We start from the raw sequence: 24631 nt of genomic DNA, 5'->3' as shown, positions 1-24631 counted from the left end.
TTTTATTTTTTTAAGATTTATTTATTATTTGAGTTACAGAGAGAGAGCCGGGGTTGAACCAAGCCAAAACCAGGAGCTTCTTCCATTTCTCCCATGTGCGTGCAGGTGCCCAAGCACTTGGCTTGTTTTCCACTGCTTTTCCCATGCATTAGGAGGGAGCTGGATCTGACGTGGAGCAGCCAGGACACAAAATGGTACCCATATGCGATGCCAGGGTGGCAGGTGTGCCTTTATCTGTTGTACCACAACACTGGCACCTGTAAAGCTCTTTTATAAATGTCTGTAGATTTGCAGAAAACCATTGAAGGGTTTTATGCAGTTAAGAGACTTACTACTTTGTGGTGTAGAAAAATAATTCCAACACCTGGGAAGATTCCAACAGTATTTAGGCGGTGGTAGATTAAGTGAGACTCGTTATTGGGTGGGAGGGGGAGGAAAAGGGTATAGTAAAAAACGATGCCAGATTTTAAGCTTGGACAGATAGCGAGGCTGTTGACTGGAAAAGGGTACACTGGAGAAAAAACTTGGGAATTGCGACAAAAGATGATGACTTCGTTTTGGAACATGATGAATTTATGACACCAAAAGACATCCCGGAGGAACTGTTCTGGAGTAGGAGAATGTTTGGTTGTAGAGCTTGGGTGAGAGAGACTGAGTTAGATAAGCTGGTGCCTGTTAGTGTGGAAATGGCCGTTGAAGCCATGGGAGTGATTTTTGTTAGCTGAAGCGGAATGAGAAGAGAGGAAGGCCTACAGGAGAAACCAGAGCAGCTCCTAGAGCAAGAAGCAGTAGCAGTGTGTAGGAGGAGAATCCAGAGAGTGTGGTGTTATTAGAAGCCTACAGAAAGGAGTGGTCAGAAGTGATGCTGTTGACAAAAGGTTAAATAAAATATAAGAACTTAGAAGTTCACTGGGTTTTATGACATGGGACTCATTTCCAACCTGGGCTAGAAGAATTTCAGCCAAAGAGTTGGTGGAGACCACATAGCAATGATTTGGAACGGAGTTGGTGTTGAGGAACAGAGCTGATGAATGTGGGACATCCTGGAAAAGAACGGCTCAGTGGAGAGGAAGAGAGAGAATCTTAAATCCAGTGTTGTCTTTGTTTGAGCTGCTGTAACAAAACACCTTAGACTAGGTGATCTACAAACAATGAAAGTTACTGCTCACAGTTTTGAGGCTGGGAAGTCCAAAATCAGTTGAGCAGGTTGAGTCTAGTGAGGGCCTGTTTCTCCTAGATGGTGCCTTCTTGTTGTAACCTCTCATGACAGACAGTGGAAGGGAAGGGCACTGCCTTCAATCTCTTAATTTTCTTAATCTAAATGTTGGCAACTCATAGTTTAAGAAGTACTGAAAGGGTCACCTGGCACCTACCAGCAGGGTGGGTGCAACCTGTGTGTGCCACTTTCCCCAGAGTCTTTGTAATGAGCCTGTGTTCCCTACCTTGCATGCCCCTGTCCCAGGGGAGGGGAGAGGAGAGAGGCAGCTGTGCTCTCTCCTGAAGATGTCCTCGCAGCCCTGGGTTTCAAGCTGCTGGTGCTATTCACAAGGGCGGGGTCTTTATGGCTTAATCCCTCCCCAGTGCCCCCCCCCAAGGTGTATTGAAAGGCAGAACAACAGAGAGAGAGAGAGATGGACAAAGAGAGAGGGAGGTCTTCTATCTGAATGACTACAACAGCATTTCTGGGCCAGGCTGATGCCAAGAGCTAGGAACTCTGGTTTCCCACGTGGGTTGCCAGGAAAAAAGAACTTGGGTCATTTTCTACTGCTTTCCCTGGTGTGTTGGAAGCAGAGTAGCCAGGGTGCTCAAATCAGCACTCTGATAGGGGATGCTAGTGTTGCAGATGGCAGCTTACCCGACTGCACTACAAGGGCAGCCCCCACTGAGTGTATATTTTTAAACATATCAGCTCTCCACCAGAGGTATTGTATGGAACAAGCCGCAGAATTAGAAAGGCATATAGTTGAAACAATGTAGAATAGCTCTTGTGTTTATGGACAATTTCATTTATAAGATAATGGGAATGTACTACTAAAATTTCACGTAGTCAATAAACTTCTGACTTCTGCTCAGAATAAATTAATGTGGTGCAAAAAGTAGAAGAATAAACATGTAATTATCATCCTTAATTATGCAGGCTCTGTCTTTTCTTTGGAAAGCTTTGTGATAATTTTCTCCTGATCTATCTGTTTAGTATTTGACTTACATTTTTTTTCCTGAGATTACCAATACTGATTGATAAAAGTGGTAGGATATTAGTCATTCAAATCACTTCAAAATGTTAACAGGTGCCTTTAAAAGAAAAAAAAAAAAGATGTATTCTATTTATTTGAAAGGCAGAGTTAGAGAGGGAGAGGTAGAAATCTTCCATCTACTTGCTCCCGAAATGGCTGCAAGGGTCAGGGCCTGGCTGGGCCATGTTGAAGCCAGGAGTCAGGAGCCATCTGGATGAGCCTCATCCCATGTGGATGTGGGGGTGCAAGAACTTGGGTCATTCTTCTGCTGCTTTCTCAAGTCATCAGCAGGGAACAGCGGCCTGTCTATAGGATTGAATAGCTTAGAGATTTCTGTTCAGTCTTGTATCTGTTTGGTTTATACTTGCCTTGCATGTTCATGTAGTCATTAAGTAGCACTGGAAACTAGTCTGAACTGATGGATGGTACCCACAAGTTACTCTGAAGAAGGAGAATGTGACTCATTCTGGTGGTGGTGTGAAGTTTGAAGTCGATGTTTTTTCTCTTTTAGGTTTTACTCTCGTGATTTGCCCATTGATCTCTCTTATGGAAGACCAGTTAATGGTTTTAAAACAGTTGGGAGTTTCAGCAACCATGTTAAATGCTTCCAGTTCTAAGGTATGCCGCCTCTTATGTGTTTTTTTTTTTTTCCTGTTTAAAATCTTCACTGAAGTAAGATTCTGAGCTACGGTTGTATTATTTAGGAAATCATGAACTGAACTCTTTATATTAGGAGTGGCAGACTATTGCTCATGGCTAGTTCTGGCCCACTCCCTGTTTTTGTATGTCCTGTGAGCTAAAATAATAAGGGAGAATTTCTAATTGCACAGTATAATTAAAAAAAAATGTCTAAGAACTACCCTATACATGTGGAATTTCTTCTTTTGTAGAATGGAATATCTTACCTGTTATTTGTAGAATAAGGCATTTTTCATAAACCTATTATTGAAGTCTTCAAATTTAGAGAAATAGTATAAAACCTGTGATGTTCTCATTACTTCCTCCAACATTTATCAAAGTATAGCCAGTCGTTTTTCATGTGTATTCCTGCAAATTTCCCTGCCCTGTCCCATTTCACAAATCTCAGACATCATATTTTAATTGTAAATTCGTTAATATAAATCTGATTTACAAAGAAAAAAATAAGTGCAGTGCTGTTCTCCTATCTAAACACTTTAATATAAAATTCTTAAGATCATCAAATAAAATCTTCAGATTTTTCTTTCACTTAAAAAAAATTTCACTTTATTTGTTTGAGAGACAGAGGCAGGCAGGCAGACAGAGCTCCCATCTGCTGGTTCATTCTCCAAATGCCTGGGATCCAGGAACTGAGTGGGTGGCAGGCGCCCAGCTACTGAAGCCATCACTACTGCCCTTGGAGTGTGCATCAACAGGCAGTAGAGCCAAGACTCAAACCCAGGCATTCTGACGTGGGATGTAGGTATCCCATCCAGTGCCTTTTTTTTTTTTTTTTTAAAGAGATGTATTTTGGCCGGCACCACGGCTCAATAGGCTAATCCTCCACCTAGCTGCGCCGCACACCGGGTTCTAGTCCCGGTCGGGGCGCCAGATTCTGTCCTGGTTGCCCCTCTTCCAGGCCAGCTCTCTCCTGTGGCCCGGGAAGGCAGTGGAGGATGGCCCAAGTGCTTGGGCCCTGCACCCCATGGGAGACCAGGAGAAGCACCTGGCTCCTGCCTTCGGATCAGCGCTGTGCACCGGCTGCAGCGCACCAGCCGTGGCGGCCATTGGAGGGTGAACCAACGGCAAAAGAAGACCTTTCTCTCTGTCTCTCTCTCACTATCCACTCTGCCTGTCAAAAAAAAAAAAAAAAAAAAAAGATGTATTTTATTTTTTTGGAAGGCAAATTGCAGAAGAGAGAGAGAGAGGGAGAAAGAGAGATCCATCTTCCATCCATTGGTTCACTTCACAAATGGCTGCAGTGGCTGGGTCTGGGCTGGGCCAGGCCAAAGCCAGGAGCCTGGAATTCCATCCAGGTCTCCCCTGCGAGTGGCAGGGGCTCAAGAACTTGGGCCATATTCTGCTGCGTGGGCCATCATCCACTGCTTTCCCAGGCACTTCAGCAGGAGCTAAATGGGAAGTGGAGCAGCTAGAACCTGAACTGGTGCTCACATGGGCTGTGGGCATTGCAGGTAGCTTAACCTGCTGTGCCATAACACCTCCTTTCCCCCTCCCAACCAATGTGACAAATGCCTGCTCCTCTGTCCTGTTGTTTGTTTTTTTAATTTCCAAATAATATTCTTGCATTATGTTTGATAAATACATAGGTTCCCATATGTATCTTATTTGTTGGAAAAAACAGATTGTCCTTGTAGCTTCCTATATTTTCTGTCTACCTGATTGCATTGTTGAGATGTTGAATTTATTCCTTTTAGATAGATCTGAAAGCTGGATTGTATTTTGATTTTTTAGTAGTAATATAAGCAAATATATATTTATATTTATAAATATTTCTCAATATTTATATATTTATAAATATTTATATTTATGTATTTATATATATAGATATATAAATATAGTAGTAATAGCTTAGAAAGCTGCCAATAGTTACAAGCTCATGCCTTGTCACTACTGTTCAGAAAGTTAGGTTACAGAGTATATGTACTTTAGCATACCTCCAGGGGTTAACAAAGTGCTTCTTTGCTGCAGTGGTGAAAAATTTTAACTGTAAGATGTGTATTAAAAATAATAACTGAATTAATGATACTTTATGAAACCTTATTCATTGTCTTCATATTTATGAATAAAGATATAAGTAGATTTTTAAGCATCATTAAAGGTGCTAAATGAGATTAAAGAGATAACTGTGTAAATCCCACCTTTATGATTATAATTATTGGATTTAACTCACATTTGGGAATCGAGTATGAACAATTTAGGATTATGCCTTCATAATCTTATTGAAGTATCTTTTCATGTTGTCTTATTTTGTCAAGTCAAATTATTCTCTTATGTACAATTTAGATTAAAGTAAGCAGAATTCTGTTTGCACACTGCCTTGAAATTCAGTACTGGAACATGGTTTCACTTTTAATGAACCAAGCAGCTGCTTCTTGAAGAGCCCGAGGCTGTTGCTTTGAATAATGGACGTCTTCCTTTACCACGTAGTTCTACTATCATTGTGTCTATTTTACCTCTTAAATAGGAGCATGTGAAATGGGTTCATGCTGAAATGGTCAATAAAAACTCCAAGTTAAAGCTAATTTATGTGACTCCAGAGAAAATTGCAAAAAGCAAAATGTTTATGTCAAGACTAGAGAAAGCCTATGAAGCTAGGAGATTTACTCGAATTGCTGTGGATGAAGTTCACTGCTGTAGTCAATGGGGACATGATTTCAGACCTGGTATGTGCATTTGTTTTATCTAGAAACTCCATTAATGTGCAGACCATGGTATTTTATTTTCACAATGACATTTTGGGAATCCCTGCTTCCATTAAAATTATCTTATCAGGTAGGTATAACTCATTTTGTCTTGAGTTCATCTGAAGAAGGCCAGGAAGCAGTCTTTCATCTCCTCAGTTCCCCCACTATAATGTTTGGTGCAATTGCCTTCATCCTTTGAAACTTCTGTTCATTAGCCAGTATCACACATCTGGTGTCCTTTATGACCGCTAGGCCCTCCTGCATGTGTCTGAGGAATTTGTACCTGCTTTGAAGTTGTCTTTAGTCGTAACTCTGTGTGTGTTTAATATCTACACCCAACTCTTTTTTTTTTTTTTTTTAAACTATTTATTTGAAAGAGTTACAGAGAGGCAGAGGCAAAGGCAGAGAGACAGAGAGAGGTCTTTCATCTGCTGGTTCACTCCCCAAATGGCCACAGCTGCTGAAGCTGGGGTGTTCTGAAGGCAGGAGTTTGGAGCTTCTTCCAGGTCTCCCACATTGGGCCATCTTCCTCTGGTTTCCCAGGCATATTACCAGGGAGGTAGATCAGAAGTGGAGCAGCTGGGACTTGAACTTGACAACAGCACAGATGGCAGCTAACCTGCTGTACCACAGCGCTGGCCCCACACCCAACTCTTTCATGTTTAAGTTCTGGGACATACTATAGTAATGCTTTTCTTCACCCCACCATCCTAATCCTGTGGCTCTGGTTTGAAGTAAGCTGTTAAGAATTGTTCTCTGAGAAATGTTGAGAACCGTGGCATCAGGTCTTTCCTTCTGGATCCTCCCTCACTCATTAGCACTTCCCAGGATCCTCTGTTATACCTGCTTATTTCTTTTTCTTTTTCTTTTTTTTTTTTTTTTTTTTTTTTTTACAGGCAGAGTGGACAGTGAGAGAGAGAGACAGAGAGAAAGGTCTTCCTTTTGCCGTTGGTTCACCCTCCAGTGGCCGCTGCGGTCGGCGCGCTGCGGCAGGTGCACCACGCTGATCCGATGGCAGGAGCCAGGAGCCAGGTGCTTTTCCTGGTCTCCCATGGGGTGCAGGGCCCAAGCACCTGGGCCATCCTCCACTGCACTCCCTGGCCACAGCAGAGAGCTGGCCTGGAAGAGGGGCAACCGGGACAGAATCCGGTGCCCCGACCGGGACTAGAACCCGGTGTGCCGGCGCCGCTAGGCGGAGGATTAGCCTAGTGAGCCACGGCGCCGGCTATACCTGCTTATTTCTCCATTGCTGCTGTCCCTCATCATGGTCACCCTTTGCCCGCCCATTCCTGCCTGTGTAAGATTGTGTTCTGCCAACTTCCTCCTGTACCCTTAGTCTCATTTATCCCCTCCCTAAAAATAGAAACAGGAACTAAAACACCTTTCTGAACTTTTCCATTCCTTTATGGTTATTTTCCTATTCTTTTCCCTTCCAACTTTTCAACTTACCACCTCTTCTTCTCACCTTTCTCCCTTTTGAACATATTAACTCATGCTTCAGCCTCCACCACTCCACTAAGAAAGTGGTCACCAGGAGTCTGCCTCCCAACACTTAATCCACTGGCTGTCTTCCTTCCTCTTCTCACTCTCAGCAGTATTTTGTACTCTGCACCTTTCCCCTTGCTGCTTTCTCCTCCCTTGGTCACTGTCAGATACGCCCTTGAATGTCTGTCCTTTCCATTCTCTCTGCTCTTTTTTCCTTATCTCTACCTTAACTATTAATGATCCCCTGGGGTCTGAGCTAAGTCTGTACTTTTTTTTTTTAAAGATTTATTTATTTATTTGAAAGTCAGAATTACACAGAGAGAGGAGAGGCAGAGAGAGAGAGGTCTTCCGTTTGATGGTTCACTCCCCAGATGGCTGTTCTGGCCGGAGCTGAGCTGATCCAAAGCTAGGAGTGAGGAGCCTCCTTCAGGTCTCCCACATGGGTGCAGGGGTCCAAGGACTTGGGCCATCTTCTGTTGCTTTCCCAGGCCATAGCAGAGACCTGGATTGGAAGAGGAGCAGCTGGAACTAGAACCGGCACCCATATGGGATGCTGGCGCTTCTGGCCAAGTTTTCAACCCGCTGTGCCACAGCGCCGGCCCCAGTCTTCACTTTTTTTAACATTTCTTCAGGACTAGTGTGCAGCCTGAAGACTGAATTCTCTAAATTCAGAATTATTTGCAGCACTTTCTGTTTTTCAGTTTGGATTTCAGTGCTGTGGGCAGGTTATGAACTGTTAAGGATGCTGCTATCTGATTACTGCACACAGTTGTAACTGCAGCCCCCTGAAGCTTTCTGATTCATGACTTTTGCCCTGGTATTTTCATGTGAGTAGCTTGATCACTAAGTTATGACCACGGGTTATGTATTACCATGACTTTGATTCATATCCCTAATTGTTTATTGGAAACGTGTATCTAAATTTAGCATGACCAGAACTAAATTTATCCCCTCCCCAAAAAATTCTTTCTTCTCTTCTGTGTCTGGGAATCACTGTTTACCCTGTGAGTCTCTCAGGTGTCCTGACAGATAACTTTTGATTTTCTTCCTCTCCTACCTTTTGTTCCTCTACTTTTCTTCCTCCCAATCAATTTTTCCCTTCATTCTTCCCCTAGAAAATCTTTCAAATACACATTTGTTCAAGCCAAAATCTTAGCAGGTATCTCTACTATTCAGGGTCTGTCCAAGAGACAGAAACCTTATCAGTTATTTGAACACAGTTATACACACACACACACACAGGCACACACAGAATTGATAGCTAAGAATGGCTATCTTAAAAAAGCAAAAGAAACTAAGATTCTGTAAAGGTTAAGACTGGCAAAAGCAACTACCATCCTTAGGGCTGATGGAGCAAAAGAAAAGGTTGGAACTAAGACTGAGGAGCTCAGCAGAGGGGCCTTGTGGACCAGACCCTCCAAGCCCCTGTGCTGGAGCCTCCAGGCAGAGGCTAAGCTGGGCACCATGGAAAAGCTGGTTTCCCAACAGTTGGAGAAACTTGCAGGCATTCAGCTGCTGCGCCTGACCGTGCTGGAGATGAAGTAGCCTCACTGGGGTGACACTCATGGGAGGGTAGGCTGTCCACTGGAAGGAGCAAGCCCTTTTTTTTCCCTTCAGCTTTCTGGTCTGTACACTGGGGCCAGCTGGCAACGCTGACATGTTGTATGCAGAGTCCCTCTTGGATCACCAAATAGAATGTGGAAGGGTAGAGGTGCGGCTGAGAAAAAGTCTCTTCACGGACAGCTCATCATCCTTGATGTATCCTGTTTCTGCAGATCCAGTCTTGCACTCAGTCCTTTTGCTCTGCTCACCCTCCTCTCTTTGAACTGCTGTCTCTCAAGTCCACCTGGACTCCTTTCTTCCCGTCTACTAGAGTAACTTCCTAACTAGTCTTTGATTCCAGCATTTCCTTTCACAGTTCTTTCTCACATTAACCAAAGTGATCTTTTCCAAATGCAAATCATGCTACTTCCTAACTCAGACTATGCAGAAGCTTCTCTGTATGCTTCAAATATTAAGTCCAGAGGTCTTAACTAGTCCCATCTAAGGCAGGAGGTGATTTGCTGTAAGGCCTGCAGTTGACAAGAACTGTAATGAAGAGTGGAAAAGAACTAGGGTGGGCTAAATAGCCCAAGCCTTTCTGCATCTGTCCATCATTCTGTCTGCCTAGAAAACCCACGAAGGAGTAATAACAGACCCATAAGGAGCAACAACAGCTCATCCACTTCTGCTTCCCAGATTGCACAAGTTCTTCTTTTGGGTCAGTCCTAACTTGGAACCATACAGGGAAGGGGATTCTGGGAAGTAGAGTTAGAAATCCCAGCTTAATGGATTTGATGCTAGATCAGCCCGCACAACACGCCGTGACCCAGCCCTACCAATTGCTTGCTGTATCTAACATGCTGCAGTTTCATACCAGTGTATTACAAGTGTGTTTTATTTTTTTAAATTTTATTTATTTATTTATTTTTTGACAGGCAGAGTGGACAGTGAGAGAGAGAGAAAGGTCTTCCTTTACCGTTGGTTCACTCTCCAATGGCTGCTGTGGCCGGCGCGCTGCGGCCGGTGCACCATGCTGATCCAAACCCAGGAGCCAGGTGCTTCTCCTGGTCTCCCATGCAAGTGCAGGGCCCAAGCACTTGGACCATCCTCCACTGCACTCCCGGGCCACAGCAGAGAGCTGGCCTGGAAGAGGGGCAACTGGGACTAGAACCCTGTGTGCTGGAGCCACAAGGCGGAGGATTAGCCTATTGAGCCGTGGCGCCGGCCAACAAGTGTGTTTTAACCTGTGTCTGATGGTTTTCTTCTCCCATTTACAGTCAATTTATTATGCTTCAAGATCTAACTATTACCTTGTTAAAATCTGCACAGCCTCCCAAGTAGCTACTTTATCTTGTTTTCATAATAGTTCTCTACCTTAGCATCTAACAGTTTCTACCACATTTTCCCCCCACTTTCCTCTTAGGGAAATGTAGGACATATTAACTGATACTTTAAATTTGTATAATAAACATGAACCCAAAAGGATTTCCTTGAAACAGATTATGTCAAAAGTGGTGTGTTCCCCAAGGCTTCCTTCATCTGAGCTTTATACTCTTGGATGATAGCAGGTGGCAGAAGGGTTTTGGCTAATGGCCTCTTTTATCTTTTGTCAGCTGTGATAGATTCAAATACTACAAGTTTTCTTGCTGCCTCTTGAATACACCATTCAGTAAGTACAGACCAGTGCACAGCCTGATGGGATGTTTAGTATTCCTTCCTCCAATAGCAAGTTCCACATGTGCCCAACAGTGTTTCTGAAGAAAAGTACATGTTGAATGGCCCTTACTCCATAAAATCTGAAAATGCTCCAAAATCAAACTATTTGCATGTTCTGCTGAAAAATGTCATGCAGATTTTCAAAATGTTCCAGGCTTCCGAGCATTCTGGATTTCCTATTTTTTGGATTGGGAAAGTTCAACCAGTAAAACCTATACAAATACTCAAAAACCTGAAAATCTCTTAAAGACACTCATCTTGTATAATCCTGTAAATTTACAAGTAGCTATGGAATTGAAATGAAAATAGCCATCATCTGCATAATGTTAAAAGTTTTTGTTAGAAACCCTACAGGAGCTGGCGCCGCGGCTCACTAGGCTAATCTTCCGCCTTGCGGCGCCAGCACACCGGGTTCTAGTCCTGGTCGGGGCGCCGGATTCTGTCCCGGTTGCCCCTCTTCCAGGCCAGCTCTCTGCTGTGGCCCGGAGTGCAGTGGAGGATGGCCCAAGTACTTGGGCCCTTCACCCCATGGGAGACCAGGATAAGTACCTGGCTCCTGCCATCGGATCAGCGTGGTGCGCTGGCTGCAGGGCGCCGGCCATTGGAGGGTGAACCAACGGCAAAGGAAGACCTTTCTCTCTGTCTCTCTCACTGTCCACTCTGCCTGTCCAAAAAAAAAAAAAAAAAAAAAAAGAAAGAAAGAAAAAAAAAGAAACCCTACGGGACAGATACAGGACCACTCTGTTTGTTTGTTTCAGATTATAAAGCACTTGGTATCTTAAAGCGCCAGTTCCCTAACACATCACTAATTGGGCTGACTGCAACTGCAACAAATCACGTTTTAAAGGATGCTCAGAAAATTTTGTGTGTTGAAAAGTGCTTAACTTTTACAGCTTCTTTTAATCGGCCCAATCTTTATTATGAGGTAAGTAACTTTATGTCAGTGTATTGGTTTTGTAAGGTTATACATTTTCATTTTATGTTCATTTATGTGGTAACAGTTAACTACGTATAAAAGCTGTTAACATCAGGAGGTATTTAGAAGCAGACTCTTATGTAACTATTTTGCTGCATAATCATTTGTTAAATAGAAAATATCACCTTGTTGAGTGATAAGGTCTTTCATGAGTTATGAGCAAGTCACATGTATTTGTTAAATTTACATACATTCTTTCTTGTACAGGGAAAGAGGTAATTGAGAACCCTTATGACATCTCTGTTGAAATTAGTTAATAATAGAAATATTAATATGCCAATGCTCCCTATTTATAGATACATACAACTGAAAATACAATTACCTAACAGCTCTGTTTTCTTTCTAAACCCTTAAAGAATAGACTTAATCATTTTCTGAGGTTTCACTGAACATTTCCTTATGTAGTATATTAATGGTTTTGTAAAAGTAGCATCAGAAAGTAAAGTTTTGGCTTTACAAGTTATTTGCTGCTCTGTTTCTTCATCTCTTGTCAATTAAAAAACAAGGCTGAAGAAGGGGGTCTGGGAGATGGCAGTCAGATGGGTTGACTCCTGTCAGGCAACTGAAACAGTAACAGAAGAAAACACTACACCCACCATGAAAGAATTTTACCTTGAATGTTACATATTAAGCTGCTTTTCTTGTTTTTTTTTTTTTTTTTTTTTTTTTTTTAATTTTTTTTTGTTTAGGTTCGGCAGAAGCCCTCAAACACTGAAGATTTTATTGAGGATATTGTAAAGCTCATTAATGGGCGATACAAAGGACAATCAGGTAAAACGAAAGACAAATCAGTTGTAGAGGCTTAGAGATAATTTTCCAAAAGTTATTACCCTGATAATTATTACTGGTAAATGACTCATCTGAAAATATTAATGTTTGGAACAAGATACTTAAAAGCATTGTCAATAAAAATTAGTCCACTTGGTGATCCTAGAAATGGTGTGACACAGACTATGAGTCATAGAATTATCTGATTTTATTTTTGCTTTTGTATGCTTTATTTTAGAACAGATAAATGACTGTTAATTATTAGTGGCATGTATTTTATTAAGTATCTGGTGTGTATGATAAGACGGTTAAGCACTGAAGTTCTAAAAGGATATAAAATTAGACATACTGAATAAACAGTACATGTTGAATCAGTTATCCACAGATGGAGTTTTATGTGTCCCAGAGTTCATTACTAGACAAATGTTACTGAAGCAAAGAGTTGGTGAAAAAGTCTTATTTCAAAACTGTTCTGCAGATTTCCAGTAGGTAGTAACAACTGCCCTGGGCAAAAGGAGTTCCAGGGTCAAGTAAGTTTGAGAAAAGCTGCACAGGCACTGTCAGCCATTAGAAGCTCCAGCGAGCCCTGAACATAGAAGCCTGTGTACCTCTGTTGAATCCAGTGTTCCCAGAACTCATGTGCATTTGAAACTCTTTTCACAGCATACTGTTAACATGGAGCTGTGGGACTTCATTTTGAGAAATACTATGTAGTGGGAGATAAAGTTGGAGAGAGAGAAGAGGTAATGAGAACCAGAACTGGTGGCTCAGGGCTTATTCCTGCTTCAGAGCAAGCTGATGATTAACTCTTGAATTATACCAAAAAGTCAATATATGCCTAAGGCCTTTGCTTTTTTCACAATTCTTTTTTCCATCTGTGCATTAACTTGGGTGTATGTATTAAAAGTATCTTCTAGGAATGTACCATACACATATATAACAGCTGGACATATTTTACTGCAGGAATCATATATTGCTTTTCTCAGAAAGACTCTGAACAAGTTACGGTTAGTTTGCAGAATCTGGGAATTCATGCAGGTGCTTACCATGCCAATATGGAACCAGAAGATAAGACTAAGGTTCATACCAGATGGTCGGCCAATGAAATCCAGGTTAAGTATTATTTCTTCAATAGAAGTCCAATTTACCTTTAAAAATATTTAAACTTGACTTAATGAACTTATAAAATGTTAAAATATTTTAGGTAGTAGTGGCAACGGTTGCATTTGGTATGGGAATTGACAAGCCAGATGTGAGGTTTGTTATTCACCATTCAATGAGTAAATCCATGGAAAATTACTACCAAGAGAGTGGACGTGCAGGTATGTGGAACTCAAATCCTGAAGTCATTTCTTAGCAAGCTTTTCTAGAAAGCACATTATAAATTAATAATTTTGTACTTTTAATCTTTATTGGATAATATTTTCAGAACAATTAAGTCTTCTAGCAATTCTACACATTTTCATATGGAGAAATTCTACTCATGTTCTGTTGGAGTGTTAGGATTCTTTCCTTCTAATTGTAGCTAATAAAATTTGGTATTCACCTTTGCCATTTGAATTTTTAATTACTGATGTCAAGTCCATTTCTTAAATATTAATTTATGGACATAAGTTAATGCTGGCTGTTGATAGACTTTTTTTTTTTTCATTTTGAGAGCAGCTGTTAGAAGTTAACCTTCATAACCCTAAAATTTCTAGATGTAGCATTAAGCAGTTGCAGCTAATTTTACATAGATTATTTCTGCATGTTTTTGAATTTTTAGAAGTCATTATGCAGTCTCAAGATTTCTCACACCACAGGTCGAGATGACACGAAAGCAGACTGTATTTTGTATTACGGCTTTGGAGATATATTCAGAATAAGTTCCATGGTGGTCATGGAAAATGTGGGACAACAGAAGCTTTATGAAATGGTGTCATACTGTCAAAACATAAGCAAGTAAGTCATGTACTTTTTATAACATTTTGTCAGTGAAAGACAAACACAATATGACAGAGTATGATGTGACTTTCATCACTTTGAGTACTTTTTAAATGCCTTATTGTAGCACAAAGGCACAAATCCATTAGAGATGTCTCAAAGTAGAAACCCATCCATGAACCTGTATGATTTACCTTAATCCAGGAAAATATACTTGCTTGCTCTCTGTCTCCCTTCACAATCCTCCCCCGAACTCTATGAATGAATGAGATAATCCTTCAACACTCTTTTCTTAATGAAGGATTAGTATATATTGAGAGTAAGTCGAAGATTTTTTCCTCTGGCACTGGTATACAGCTCTCTCCTTTGATAATTTTGAAAAAGTTTTTAAGATTTGCATTTTCAGAGTCCTACCAACTGATATGCTGATGAAATAATTGAAGATAAGTTTCCCTTATCGGAACCAATTTAAATCTATGTGGGATGGGTACAGTTAGACCACATTACTTCCTGTTGGCCTTATTTTTAGTCATCTTTGTACTTGTATTGCTTATCACATCAGAACTCACCCATGTTGAAATGGTAGAAAATATCAGTGACAGGTGATAGTATTTCTAATAGATGGTATAAGAAATGAGAAAATGAGAATTTTTTCAAAAGTCCAGTGGATTGCCATGAAGTATAGTTTGGGGGTTGGACTCAAATATTGATACTGTAAACTGAAACCAACTTCTAGATAGTCAAGATTCTTAACAGTTGCAAAATACCTGCCGGCGCCGCGGCTCACTAGGCTAATCCTCCGCCTAGTGGCGCCGGCACACCGGGTTCTAGTCCTGGTTGGGGCGCCGGATTCTGTCCCGGTTGCCCCTCTTCCAGGCCAGCTCTCTGCTGTGGCCAGGGAGTGCAGTGGAGGATGGCCCAGGTGCTTGGGCCCTGCACCCCATGGGAGACCAGGAAAAGCACCTGGCTCCTGGCTCCTGCCATCGGATCAGCGCGGTGCGCCAGCCGCAGCGTGCTGGCCGCGGCGGCCATTGGAGGGTGAACCAACGGCAAAGGAAGACCTTTCTCTCTGTCTCTCTCTCAATGTCCACTCTGCCTGTCAAAAAAAAAAAAAAAAAAAAAAAAACTAAAGTTTTTTAAAGATTTATTTTATTTATTTTAGAGGCAGAGTCAGAGAGAGGGAAGAGGCAGAGAAAGAGGTCTTAGATTTGGGCCATCTTCTACTGCTTTCCCAGGCCATAAGCAGAGAGCCGGGACACTAACTGGCACGCCCAGATGGGATGCCAGTACTGCATGGGGTGGCTTTACCACTCCGCCACAACACTGGCTCCAGCATTGTTTTTTAGGAACCACTGGTGAAAATCAAATGTAGTGGACAAAGTGATCCCCACACATACATGACCCAGTTCTTGCAAACTGTGTTGTTACCTTACATGGCAAAGAGAAACTAGATGCAGGTGGAATAAAAGCTGATAGTAAAATGGGGAAATTATTTGGGATAATCTGGGTGGGCACGGTGTCAAAGGGTCCTTCTAACTGGAAAAGGAATAGGAAAGACTGATGAGTTCTGATGAGCTGGTTCAGCCTGCTGTTGGTTCTGAAGATGGATGAAAGGAGCCAGGAGCTGAAGAATGTAGGTAGTCTCTGTAAAGTAGAAAAAGGAAGCAGTTTCTTCTCTGGACCACAGAAGAAATTCAGCCCTGTTAACACCTTAATGTGGATCCAGTGAGGCCTATGGTAGACTTCTGATTTATAGAAATCTAAGATAACAAATTTGTGTGGTTTTAAGCTGCTAAGTTTTAGGTAGTAGTAAGTTTGCAGCAGTAGGTAACTAATGTAGTAAGTAACCATGTATTCTAAATAGGAATTTTAAAACCTTACTCAGTCATTCAGTAATATCTAAATGTGTTTGCAGATGTCGCCGTGTACTGATAGCTCAACATTTTGATGAAGTATGGAACTCAGAAGCATGTAACAAAATGTGTGATAACTGCCGCAAAGACATTTGTAAGTTCTTAGTTTTTTCAAACCAAATGGAGTGAAAAGGTTAAACCAGGTCTGAATAGAATTTTCTAGAATTAAAAATAACAACAAACTTGAAGAAAAAACGTGTGTCAAAGGAAAAGTCATACATGGTTATATACATTTTATATTACTTTATTGAGGATATGTGAAAATTTTAAGAAAATAACAAAATTTTAATTCTCCTGAATAAAAACGCTATTATATAAGAAAAGGATGGGTTAGGCATTGTGGCACAGTGCATTAAGATGCAGCCGGCCAGCATCCCATAGTGGAATGCTGGTTTGAGTTAGCTACTCTGCTTCCAATGCAGCTGCTTGGTGAAGTGCCTGAGAGGTGGAAGATGGCCCAAATACGTGGGCCCCTGATAGGCCTGTCGGAAGATCCAGATGGAACTCTGGGCTCCTAGCTTCAGTCTGACCCATTGTGGCCATTTGGGGATTAAACCAGTGAATGGAAGCTCTTTCTCTCCCTGATACTCTGCCTTCCAAATAAGGAAAATGAATCTTAAAGGGTGCAGGGGGTACTAATCTTGTGATATATCTCTAATACTTTATACAGTTACCAACTAGGGAGAAAAAAAACAGATTATAGTGAATCTTTTTTTTTTCATAAGACACTGAGCATTGTTTTGGTGCTGTACTGTTACCATTTTTTCATCTTGTGTGCATATATTAAGAGCCTTTTGAGTTCTTTATTCAAGGCCTTACTGAGTTTGGATGTATTGGTTGGTAGAGTTCCCTTCATTTTCATTTCCTTTTTTGAAGATTTTATTTATCTGAAAGACATAGTTAGAGAGGTAGAGACAGAGAGAGGTCTTCCATCCACTGGTTCACTCCCTAGATGGCTGCAATGGCTGGAGCTTTGCCGAACCGAAGCCAGGGACTTCCCTGTCTCCCGTATGCGTGCAGGGGCCCCCACAGTTGGGCCATCTTCTACTGCTTTCCCAGGCCATAGCAGAGAGCTGGATTGGAAGAGGAGCAGCAAGGACTGGAAGCGGTGCCCAGATGGGATGCCAGGGCTTTAACCTGCTGTGTCACAGCGCCAGCCCCTCATTTTGAATTCTGCAGCAGGAGACATGGGTTTGTGTATATGTAACTGTCTTATATGGACCACATTAACCAGAATCTGATGCAGCTATCAGAGTGCTAGTAACAAGGTATCTTTTCTAGGAACTTGCCCTACTTTGCAGATTTTTGCTTAATGACTAGCACAGGCGGGCTCTCCTGTGACACCTTCTGGTTCCTAGAGCACACCACAGGCCTTCTGATAGGTTATTTTCTTTATGTCACTGTTACTCCCACAATGTCTTACAGATTTGAGAACATATTGTGGGGTGGCTCACATTGATAACTGGTTCTAAACCAGTCTAACTACTTAGGATAGGCTAGCCTTGCTCCCATTTCTAAATTGCAGTTGGTTTTACCCATGTCTCTGATTGTAGCATATGAAAAAAAAAACGTAACTGAGCACTGCAGAGATCTCATCAAGATCCTGAAGCAGGCAGAGGAACTGAATGAGAAACTCACTCCACTGAAGCTGATGGATTCCTGGATGGGAAAGGGTGCATCCAAACTGAGAGTGGCGGGTGTCAGTGCTCCTCTGCTTCCGCGTGAAGAGCTGGAGAAGATGATCGCACACTTTCTTCTACAGCAGTATCTAAAGTAGGTATATACCCACTGCACGTCCCTTCATGTTGCCTGTGTGCCTGTTTCCTCTTTGTAAATTGCAACAGAATATCTTTGCAGGCATTTCATCCAAATTTTTAATTGACTATTGGAGGAAATCATTTGCTGAAGTGAAAGCACAGAACTATTTGCATTCTTCTGTGTTTTATATTTTATCAAAGCGTTACTTTCCATTATTGCACATTTAATTATTTCTTTTACAAGCCTGTTTGTTTTTTGGGGCTCTTTCAAGAGTTTTCTGATTGCTGGCCTTTATCTTCTGCAGAGAGGACTACAGTTTCACAGCATATGCTACCATTTCGTATTTGAAGATTGGACCGAAAGCCAGTCTTCTGAACAGTGAGACGCATGTTATCACTATGCCAGTGAAGAAGCCTGACAAGAACTGTTTCAGGGTAACTGTTCATTTTTAACTCTTAGAAAACCTGTAAGATGCTTCTCTGCAATACACTCTGAGGTACAAAAAAGTCAGTTTCTGTCTCAGATTCAGGGCTTAGAAGACAGAAAACCTCATTTTATTTTCTGTAGTCTGTAGTGCTTTTAAGTGGAAGAATGTAGAGCAGCCCTATAGAGACTGGGGTTTTCCATCTTCTTTAAGGTCCAGTTTTGGTTGTGATCAATAGTGCGGAGAGGTCTGTGCTACCCCAGAGGATGGAAACCACTATTATAAACCAAGTACTTTCAAGCTTGTGAAAGCAAGTGTCTTGAGACTGAGGTATTCTTGATGATTGCTCTGAGAAACGTAGCCCCTTTTATCCAAGACAGGAGTCTTATTTGAAAAGAAATTTGGAGATAAAAATCAGACTCCTGGACACTTGAAGGGCTAACTGATACTGAAAGAATATGCAGAGATTATTAATCTCATGACAAAAGCAAACAGCTGAATTTTTACCAGGATGCATGCTTTGTTATTTGTAGGTTGAATCATCTCAAACTTGTCATTCTGAACGAGCTGATGAAAAAGGGGGACAAGAAAATTCGGGTGACTTCCAGAAGAAGGCTGCAAACGTGCTTCGGCAGTCTGGTACTAAGAACACAGGGGCTAAGAAGAGGAAAATAGATGACGCCTGAGATGATGTTACTGTGCTTTCTGGTAAAAGAACACTTTATGCATGTATACACTTTTTTTTTTCCAGTTAATCAGAAATTTAATTTTTAAACACTCTTGATATTTTATACATTTGGAGCTATGTTTTCAGAGCTTACATCTAAAGATTTGAGGCCTTTTCAAAATGGAAGATCATGAATAATTTTACAATACAGTATGAAACAAGGGAAAATAATTTTTTTCTGTTGAATTATGCCTTGCTATATGTAGTTGTACTTTTTTGATGGCAACATGTTACTGTATTTATAGATATTCTCACATTTATATGAACAGCTGTAGAATTCAAATAATATCAGCAAGTAAGATATTGATATTCAGCTTTCTGAAACCATAGCCTTATTTTGACATTTACAGTACATTTTGGCTAAGTAGATGACAATTAGCTGTAACTAAATTTGCTCCAAAGCCAAATCACAAAACATCAAAATGAATAAGATTTATTACATAATTTATGGTCAATCTTACATTTCTCTGACATATCTGTAAATAAATTAGTCTAAAATGCTTTCATACTAAAACATTATCATTTCTATATTTTTTACCTCAATGTGGTTCATTTTATTCACTTACGATTTTTGTGTTCAAACAGAATTCTATGTGGTTCTCCAAGAAATTGTCATTTTAGTCGAAATAATCTTCTATATCAATATTTGGATCTAGCAGATCTTCTCCATATGATGAAAGATTCATCTGGTTTAAAATCAAGTTTTCAAATGTTTCTTCTAAGTCAGTTTCACCAATTAAGACAGCGCCCATCATTCGTCCATTTTGCATGACGACTTTGACATATTCTTTCCCTTTGGTACATCTCAGCATTAATTCATGATCTGAACCTAAGCCCTGTGCATTGTATTTTCCCAGTAGCACAACCTGTGTATTGGGATGAAAAAAGGGATGCAATAGTTAATCTCGTGAATACTCAAAAAGCAAACAGCGTGCAGTCACTTTGTGTCACGTTACAACAGCCAGCGTCATTGGGGAGGACCCCAGTGCATACACTGATTCTACAGGTGACACTACACAGCAACACTGATGCTAAGACCATACAAATGTGTAGACTGTGGACTATGTTAACGTGGCATTATGGTTTAAAGGTGTGATTTTCCTTATTTTTATATCAGGGAAAAAAACCTGCCTCAGATTAATGTACACAAGATTAAATAAGATAGTACATGTGGGAAAGCAGGTAGTTCATTCTTAAATATGCTAGCTCCCGGTTCCCCTTAGAAAGAAAGGATAAATCACAAATAAAACTTAAAAATAAATCTGCAGTGTTTCTTCACTTCTTCAATGTAAAATAATCTAATGGTAAAACAGGTACTTACGTAACAGCTATCATACAAGGTACTGCTCTGAAGGAAATTACATCATCTTATTTATAACACTGATGATCAAAAAAAGGCATCTGCTTTACCTTATAGTTGAAAAATTTTGTTACATGAGCAAATAGTTCAAAGCTGAAGTCCATGTCAATGGAGTCTCCCACACTGGCTGCAGCCATGCACTTTGCTGCGTACCATCCCATCTGTCTGGCCTGGGTCCACAGTCTCATCTCAAACAATGAAAATATGAAAGAGGTTACCATCCTACCCTTGTTAATTCCTTAAAAGCAACTCAGTGACATTCCTACAGAATAACTCATTCCAGTTATTATCATTGTTGCCACAGAAGCACGCATCCAGGTGCACTACTCAAACTGACTTTGTTGTTAGTCTCAACATTTCTGCCTCCGAAATAAAGAATGCCACCAATCACATATTTTCAGTAAAATTTCTATTAAACATTATTAATATTTCAGATGATACTAGGTAAGAATAGATTTAAATTTGCCAGCCCCCTCTCCAAAGTCTGCCATTAATATTAATCAAGATGCTTAACTATTGCTGAAACCTTGTTTTGGTTTTCCAGTAACTTCATCTTCAGGCTCTGGATGGTTAAGGCCTGCTGTGCACTTAGCCTCACTGGTAGACAGACATGTGTCAGGTGGTGCCCAGCTCCAGGACTTCATATCAGATTTCAGCAACAGACTGTGGGAAGTCACCTATATTTTTCTCTATAACAGTATTAATTTTTCTGCCATTTTATTTCGACACAGTTTTGGGATTCCTGGTATAAAAGAACGCTGTTCCTGGAATCACAGATTTGCATATCAACTCTTCCAAATAATTATTGCTTTTTTGTAGCCTCATTTTCTTCCTGCACTTGAAACACAAATGTGATACCACCTACTCTATGCTAGTGGCAGAATAAAATGTCAGCCTATAATAACCTATTAGTTTCCCTTTTTCCCTACCCTCCCCCCCCATGTTTTCATATGGATCAAATGCCATCTGCTGTCTGCAAAAACAACACTGTAAATTCAGGTTATGATCTTTTGAGTGTTTCTGGTAGAAGTGACAGCTTTTTCTTCTATTCCTCTCTCTAAACAGGAGGGACAATAAAGGGACAGACAGACCATGGCAAGAGAACAGAGTGCACTGAGCAGAGCAGCAGCTTGAGAATGGCTAACGAGTGGTCTGCACAGCCCACTGCTGGGCCCAGATTACCTCACGGAGTCCAGCCGCAAACTCCCTTCATTTCGTGTAATGTAAAACAAATTAATCAGTGTCCTATTGTTGAGCAAATTAAGAAATGGAGTATGCTAGATACAGTGAAAACAAGGGGCACCTTTTTATTTTTGAGTATGTTTTCCTTGTATCAGATCATGACACTCATATAGTTTATGCTGGCAAGTTAAAAAGGAAAAAAAAAAAAAAGGAAAACTACCCCCAAGTCTTAATTACGATTTTTGGACAGTTATGCCTCAGGAATGACAGGATGTTAGTAGCGAAAACTGAAAATCAGGTTTGGGCTGGCGCCGCGGCTCACTAGGCTAATCCTCCACCTTGCGGCGCTGGCACACCGGGTTCTAGTCCCGGTTGGGGCGCCGGATTCTGTCCCGGTTGCCCCTCTTCCAGGCCAGCTCTCTGCTGTGGCCAGGGCGTGCAGTGGAGGATGGCCCAAGTCCTTGGCCCCTGCACCCCATAGGAGACCAGGAGAAGCACCTGGCTCCTGCCATCGGATCAGCGCGGTGTGCCGGCCACAGCAGCCATTGGAGGGTGAACCAAAGGCAAAGGAAGACCTTTCTCTGTCTCTCTCACTGTCCACTCTGCCTGTCAAAAAAAAAAAAAAATCAGGTTTGAAGCATGTTAGAAACAGGATGAAAGAACTCTGCTGCATGTCTTTGCTCTCTATAAAAGCACAAAATGATGAAGATGCCTCTTTAAGTACCTTCAGCTCTTCTACTACTTCATACTCCACAACAGTTAATCTAAAGAAACACTACCCCTCACCATGGAGCTACTCTTCAACAAAGACACATGGTCAGTGGCTCTTACATCTAACACCTCTTGTCTCTGCAGTTCTGAAGATAACTGTTCCTCTGAACACTGCCTTTATTATCTGCCCTTAAAAGTTCTGCTCCACCATCAGGAGCCAGGCAACACCATGAAGGCAAGAGGAAGTCTAGATCCAGTTGGGAGTTGGGAGTTGTGAAGGCTGAGAAAAGCTGCTCACTGTAGGAAGTTCTTGTATAATAATTACCATGGGAACAGAAAAAGGGGCATCCTAGGACTACTCGCAAAATGCTTTATGTATACGTGATTTTTTAATCTCAGCAGTTTTGTTTTTTAAACTAAGACTGTCCACTGTGATAGCCACTAGCCATATGTAGCATTTACCTTTAATTAAAACTGAATAAAACTTTTCAAAACAGTTCTTTAGCCACATTAGCCACATTTAAAATGCTCATGTGACACATGTGGCTAGTGGCTACCTGATTGGATGATTCCCATCACTGCAGACAGTTCTACTGGATGGCACTGATAACATGAGAATGAAAAAGCAACAGTTCATAATTATTTCCCTGGTCTACTCTATCACTATATCACAGCCGGCAAAAAAGAAAAAACCTTCTCTTTTTTAATAGCACCAAAAACAATTCTGAGATAGCTTTCCTCTTAAGGTAGAAGACTTAGAAGACAACAAAGTGGGATACGTTGGTAACAACCACTGTATTTTCAGCTGGATGCCCTTTTAAAAGCCCGGAATCCCATTTGCGGGCTTACCTGCTGCCAGACAGGGCTAGGTTGCCAGGACGCAGTGCAGATGTCACCTGCGGCATAGACATCCGGGAGGGAAGTGTGCATGTGATCATCTACCTGGAGTCCACCATCTTCTCCTAGGGCAAACTAAACCATGTTCCTCATGAGTACACTTGGCGCTTGCTCATCTTCCTTATGGTAAGAAAGATGAAACAGTACTTCATTCAGAAATAAAAGGGTAAGTCCAATTTTTACACCTAGCTATGCTGATCTAATGAGAAAGGAAAATGTACCTCCATTTTAAACTCCTCTAAGTTGAATTTCCAGGGACCAAATTCCTATTAAAATAGTCATACAATTCTTAGAATTTCAACATTAAAAATACCCAGTAACTGTATGACTACTCCACTCATAAGAACATTCCTGTTTTTATGTAAATTTAATGCTAAAAAACAAACTCTTTTGTTGAGAATTCACAGGAGTATCATTCTCTTAGCAACATTTAGATAAATAAATTGTGCACCCTATCTCTTACTGATGACACCTACCTAAGGATATTAATGGTCTAGCCATTTTAAGCAGTAAATACTCTTAAGACATGAATAATAACCAAACTGTTTTCAGCCATCTTAAGTTATAGTTTTGTACTAAAACAACAATTATTCACACTTGAGAACTAGGTGTCTTTATAAAGAACTAATACATTAAAAATATCTGCAGTTGAACAAAAATTCGACCTTACATTGTTACCATGGAGAAAAGGTTCCACATTTGGTGTAACTCCTGTGGCACTCACAATGAAATCACAGCCATATATCTTTTCGTTGGTCAATTCCACATACACAGGCCACATCTCTGTAACATACAAACAGAAAACAAAAAGGGGACACTTCATCCTCAAATGTAATCACCCATAACTATCTGGAATATTATGTAAATGATGTTATTCATAAAAAGGTGGGAGATGATTACCCCTTAATTTTCATAAAGTACATATGTCAAAGCAATTTTAATACAATCAACATCATCTTGTTTTAGGTGTAATTATGAAACCTTGGCATTCTAAATGTCCTTCAAATTTGGATATATAAATTCTAACAAAGTAAGTAGAAATTAGTAATCCTTTTCTGAATTATTTCCTTAAAAATGTTTATCAATACTTTATACTCTTAGTTTTTAGCTCTTATGTTTCTTACTTTCCAGTGTTTTCCTTCAGTATTCACATTCCAAATCTTAACATTCCCTTTTGCTATGGAAAAATTCAAAGAATTCAAAACAGTGGAGTATCCTGTATGGTAGTTGTCTGAATGTATTTCTTCTAATGACTCACAGAAATACTTGGAAAAGGAGTTTGAGGAACTGCATCTTAGTCCCAAATATATAGATTTTCAGTTTGATTTTAGGGAAGTCACTTCACTGTTGAAAACCTTAGTAGTTTTTATTTATAGAATTTATTTTGATCAGGAAAATATTCTGACTGATTCACCAGGTTGTGATGGGCAAAACACTATGAGCCTGATGTAAAAGCCTAGACAGTTTAAGGTATTAGACAATTTAAATAAGGAATGGAATAAAGTGACTTAATATTATAAATTATGGTTTTATTTTTTACTTGCCTTATTTAAATTTTGTATGGAAATCCAAAGACTTTTTTAAATTAAGTACTATATTTGAGAGGCAGAAAGAGAGGTAGAGCTCTCATTC

At 40.6% G+C, this 24631-nt stretch overlaps 2 protein-coding genes across 32 annotated transcripts in view; one reads left to right on the top strand and one right to left on the bottom strand.

Annotated features, from left to right (window-relative positions):
- RECQL (RecQ like helicase) overlaps positions 1-24631 on the top strand; it is a 53397-nt gene that overhangs the window by 28195 nt on the left and 571 nt on the right. For 4 of the 20 annotated variants that reach the window (XR_011379015.2, XR_011379014.2, XR_011379016.2 and 1 more), the window contains 12 exons: positions 2746-2852; positions 5398-5596; positions 11119-11285; positions 12026-12107; positions 13068-13216; positions 13309-13426; positions 13907-14045; positions 15943-16034; positions 17494-17713; positions 18003-18132; positions 18656-18830; positions 21275-24029. Coding sequence is in view for 3 of the 20 variants with exons in the window: in XM_070049468.2 (XP_069905569.2) it covers positions 2746-2852; positions 5398-5596; positions 11119-11285; positions 12026-12107; positions 13068-13216; positions 13309-13426; positions 13907-14045; positions 15943-16034; positions 17494-17713; positions 18003-18132; positions 18656-18808 (1556 nt within the window). In the remaining 17 variants the exon portion in view is untranslated. Of the gene's footprint in view, positions 1-2745; positions 2853-5397; positions 5597-11118; positions 11286-12025; positions 12108-13067; positions 13217-13308; positions 13427-13869; positions 14046-15942; positions 16035-17493; positions 17714-18002; positions 18133-18655; positions 20111-21274; positions 24030-24631 lie in introns of those variants that run through there. The other 16 variants (XM_070049468.2, XM_070049469.2, XM_089304639.1 and 13 more) reach the window with 10 other exon arrangements.
- The window catches only part of PYROXD1 (pyridine nucleotide-disulphide oxidoreductase domain 1), a 28834-nt gene continuing 20371 nt past the window's right edge, over positions 16169-24631 (bottom strand). For 5 of the 12 annotated variants that reach the window (XM_089304643.1, XM_089304644.1, XM_089304640.1 and 2 more), the window contains 4 exons: positions 23670-23782; positions 22952-23074; positions 20260-20397; positions 16169-19715 (listed from right to left, as the gene is read on the bottom strand). In XM_089304643.1, coding sequence (XP_089160769.1) covers positions 19467-19715; positions 20260-20397; positions 22952-23074; positions 23670-23782 — 623 coding nt within the window. In that variant the 3' untranslated portion in view covers positions 16169-19466. Of the gene's footprint in view, positions 19716-20259; positions 20398-22951; positions 23120-23669; positions 23783-24631 lie in introns of all 12 variants that reach the window. The other 7 variants (XR_016213525.1, XR_016213528.1, XR_016213526.1 and 4 more) reach the window with 4 other exon arrangements.

This window comes from Oryctolagus cuniculus, chromosome 9, assembly GCF_051225735.1.
Source record: "Oryctolagus cuniculus isolate XC-2025 breed Fujian yellow rabbit chromosome 9, ASM5122573v1, whole genome shotgun sequence".
NCBI lineage: Eukaryota > Metazoa > Chordata > Mammalia > Lagomorpha > Leporidae > Oryctolagus > Oryctolagus cuniculus.
Note: the sequence above shows the minus strand (reverse complement) of the source record. Positions and strands in the feature narration are given on the sequence as shown.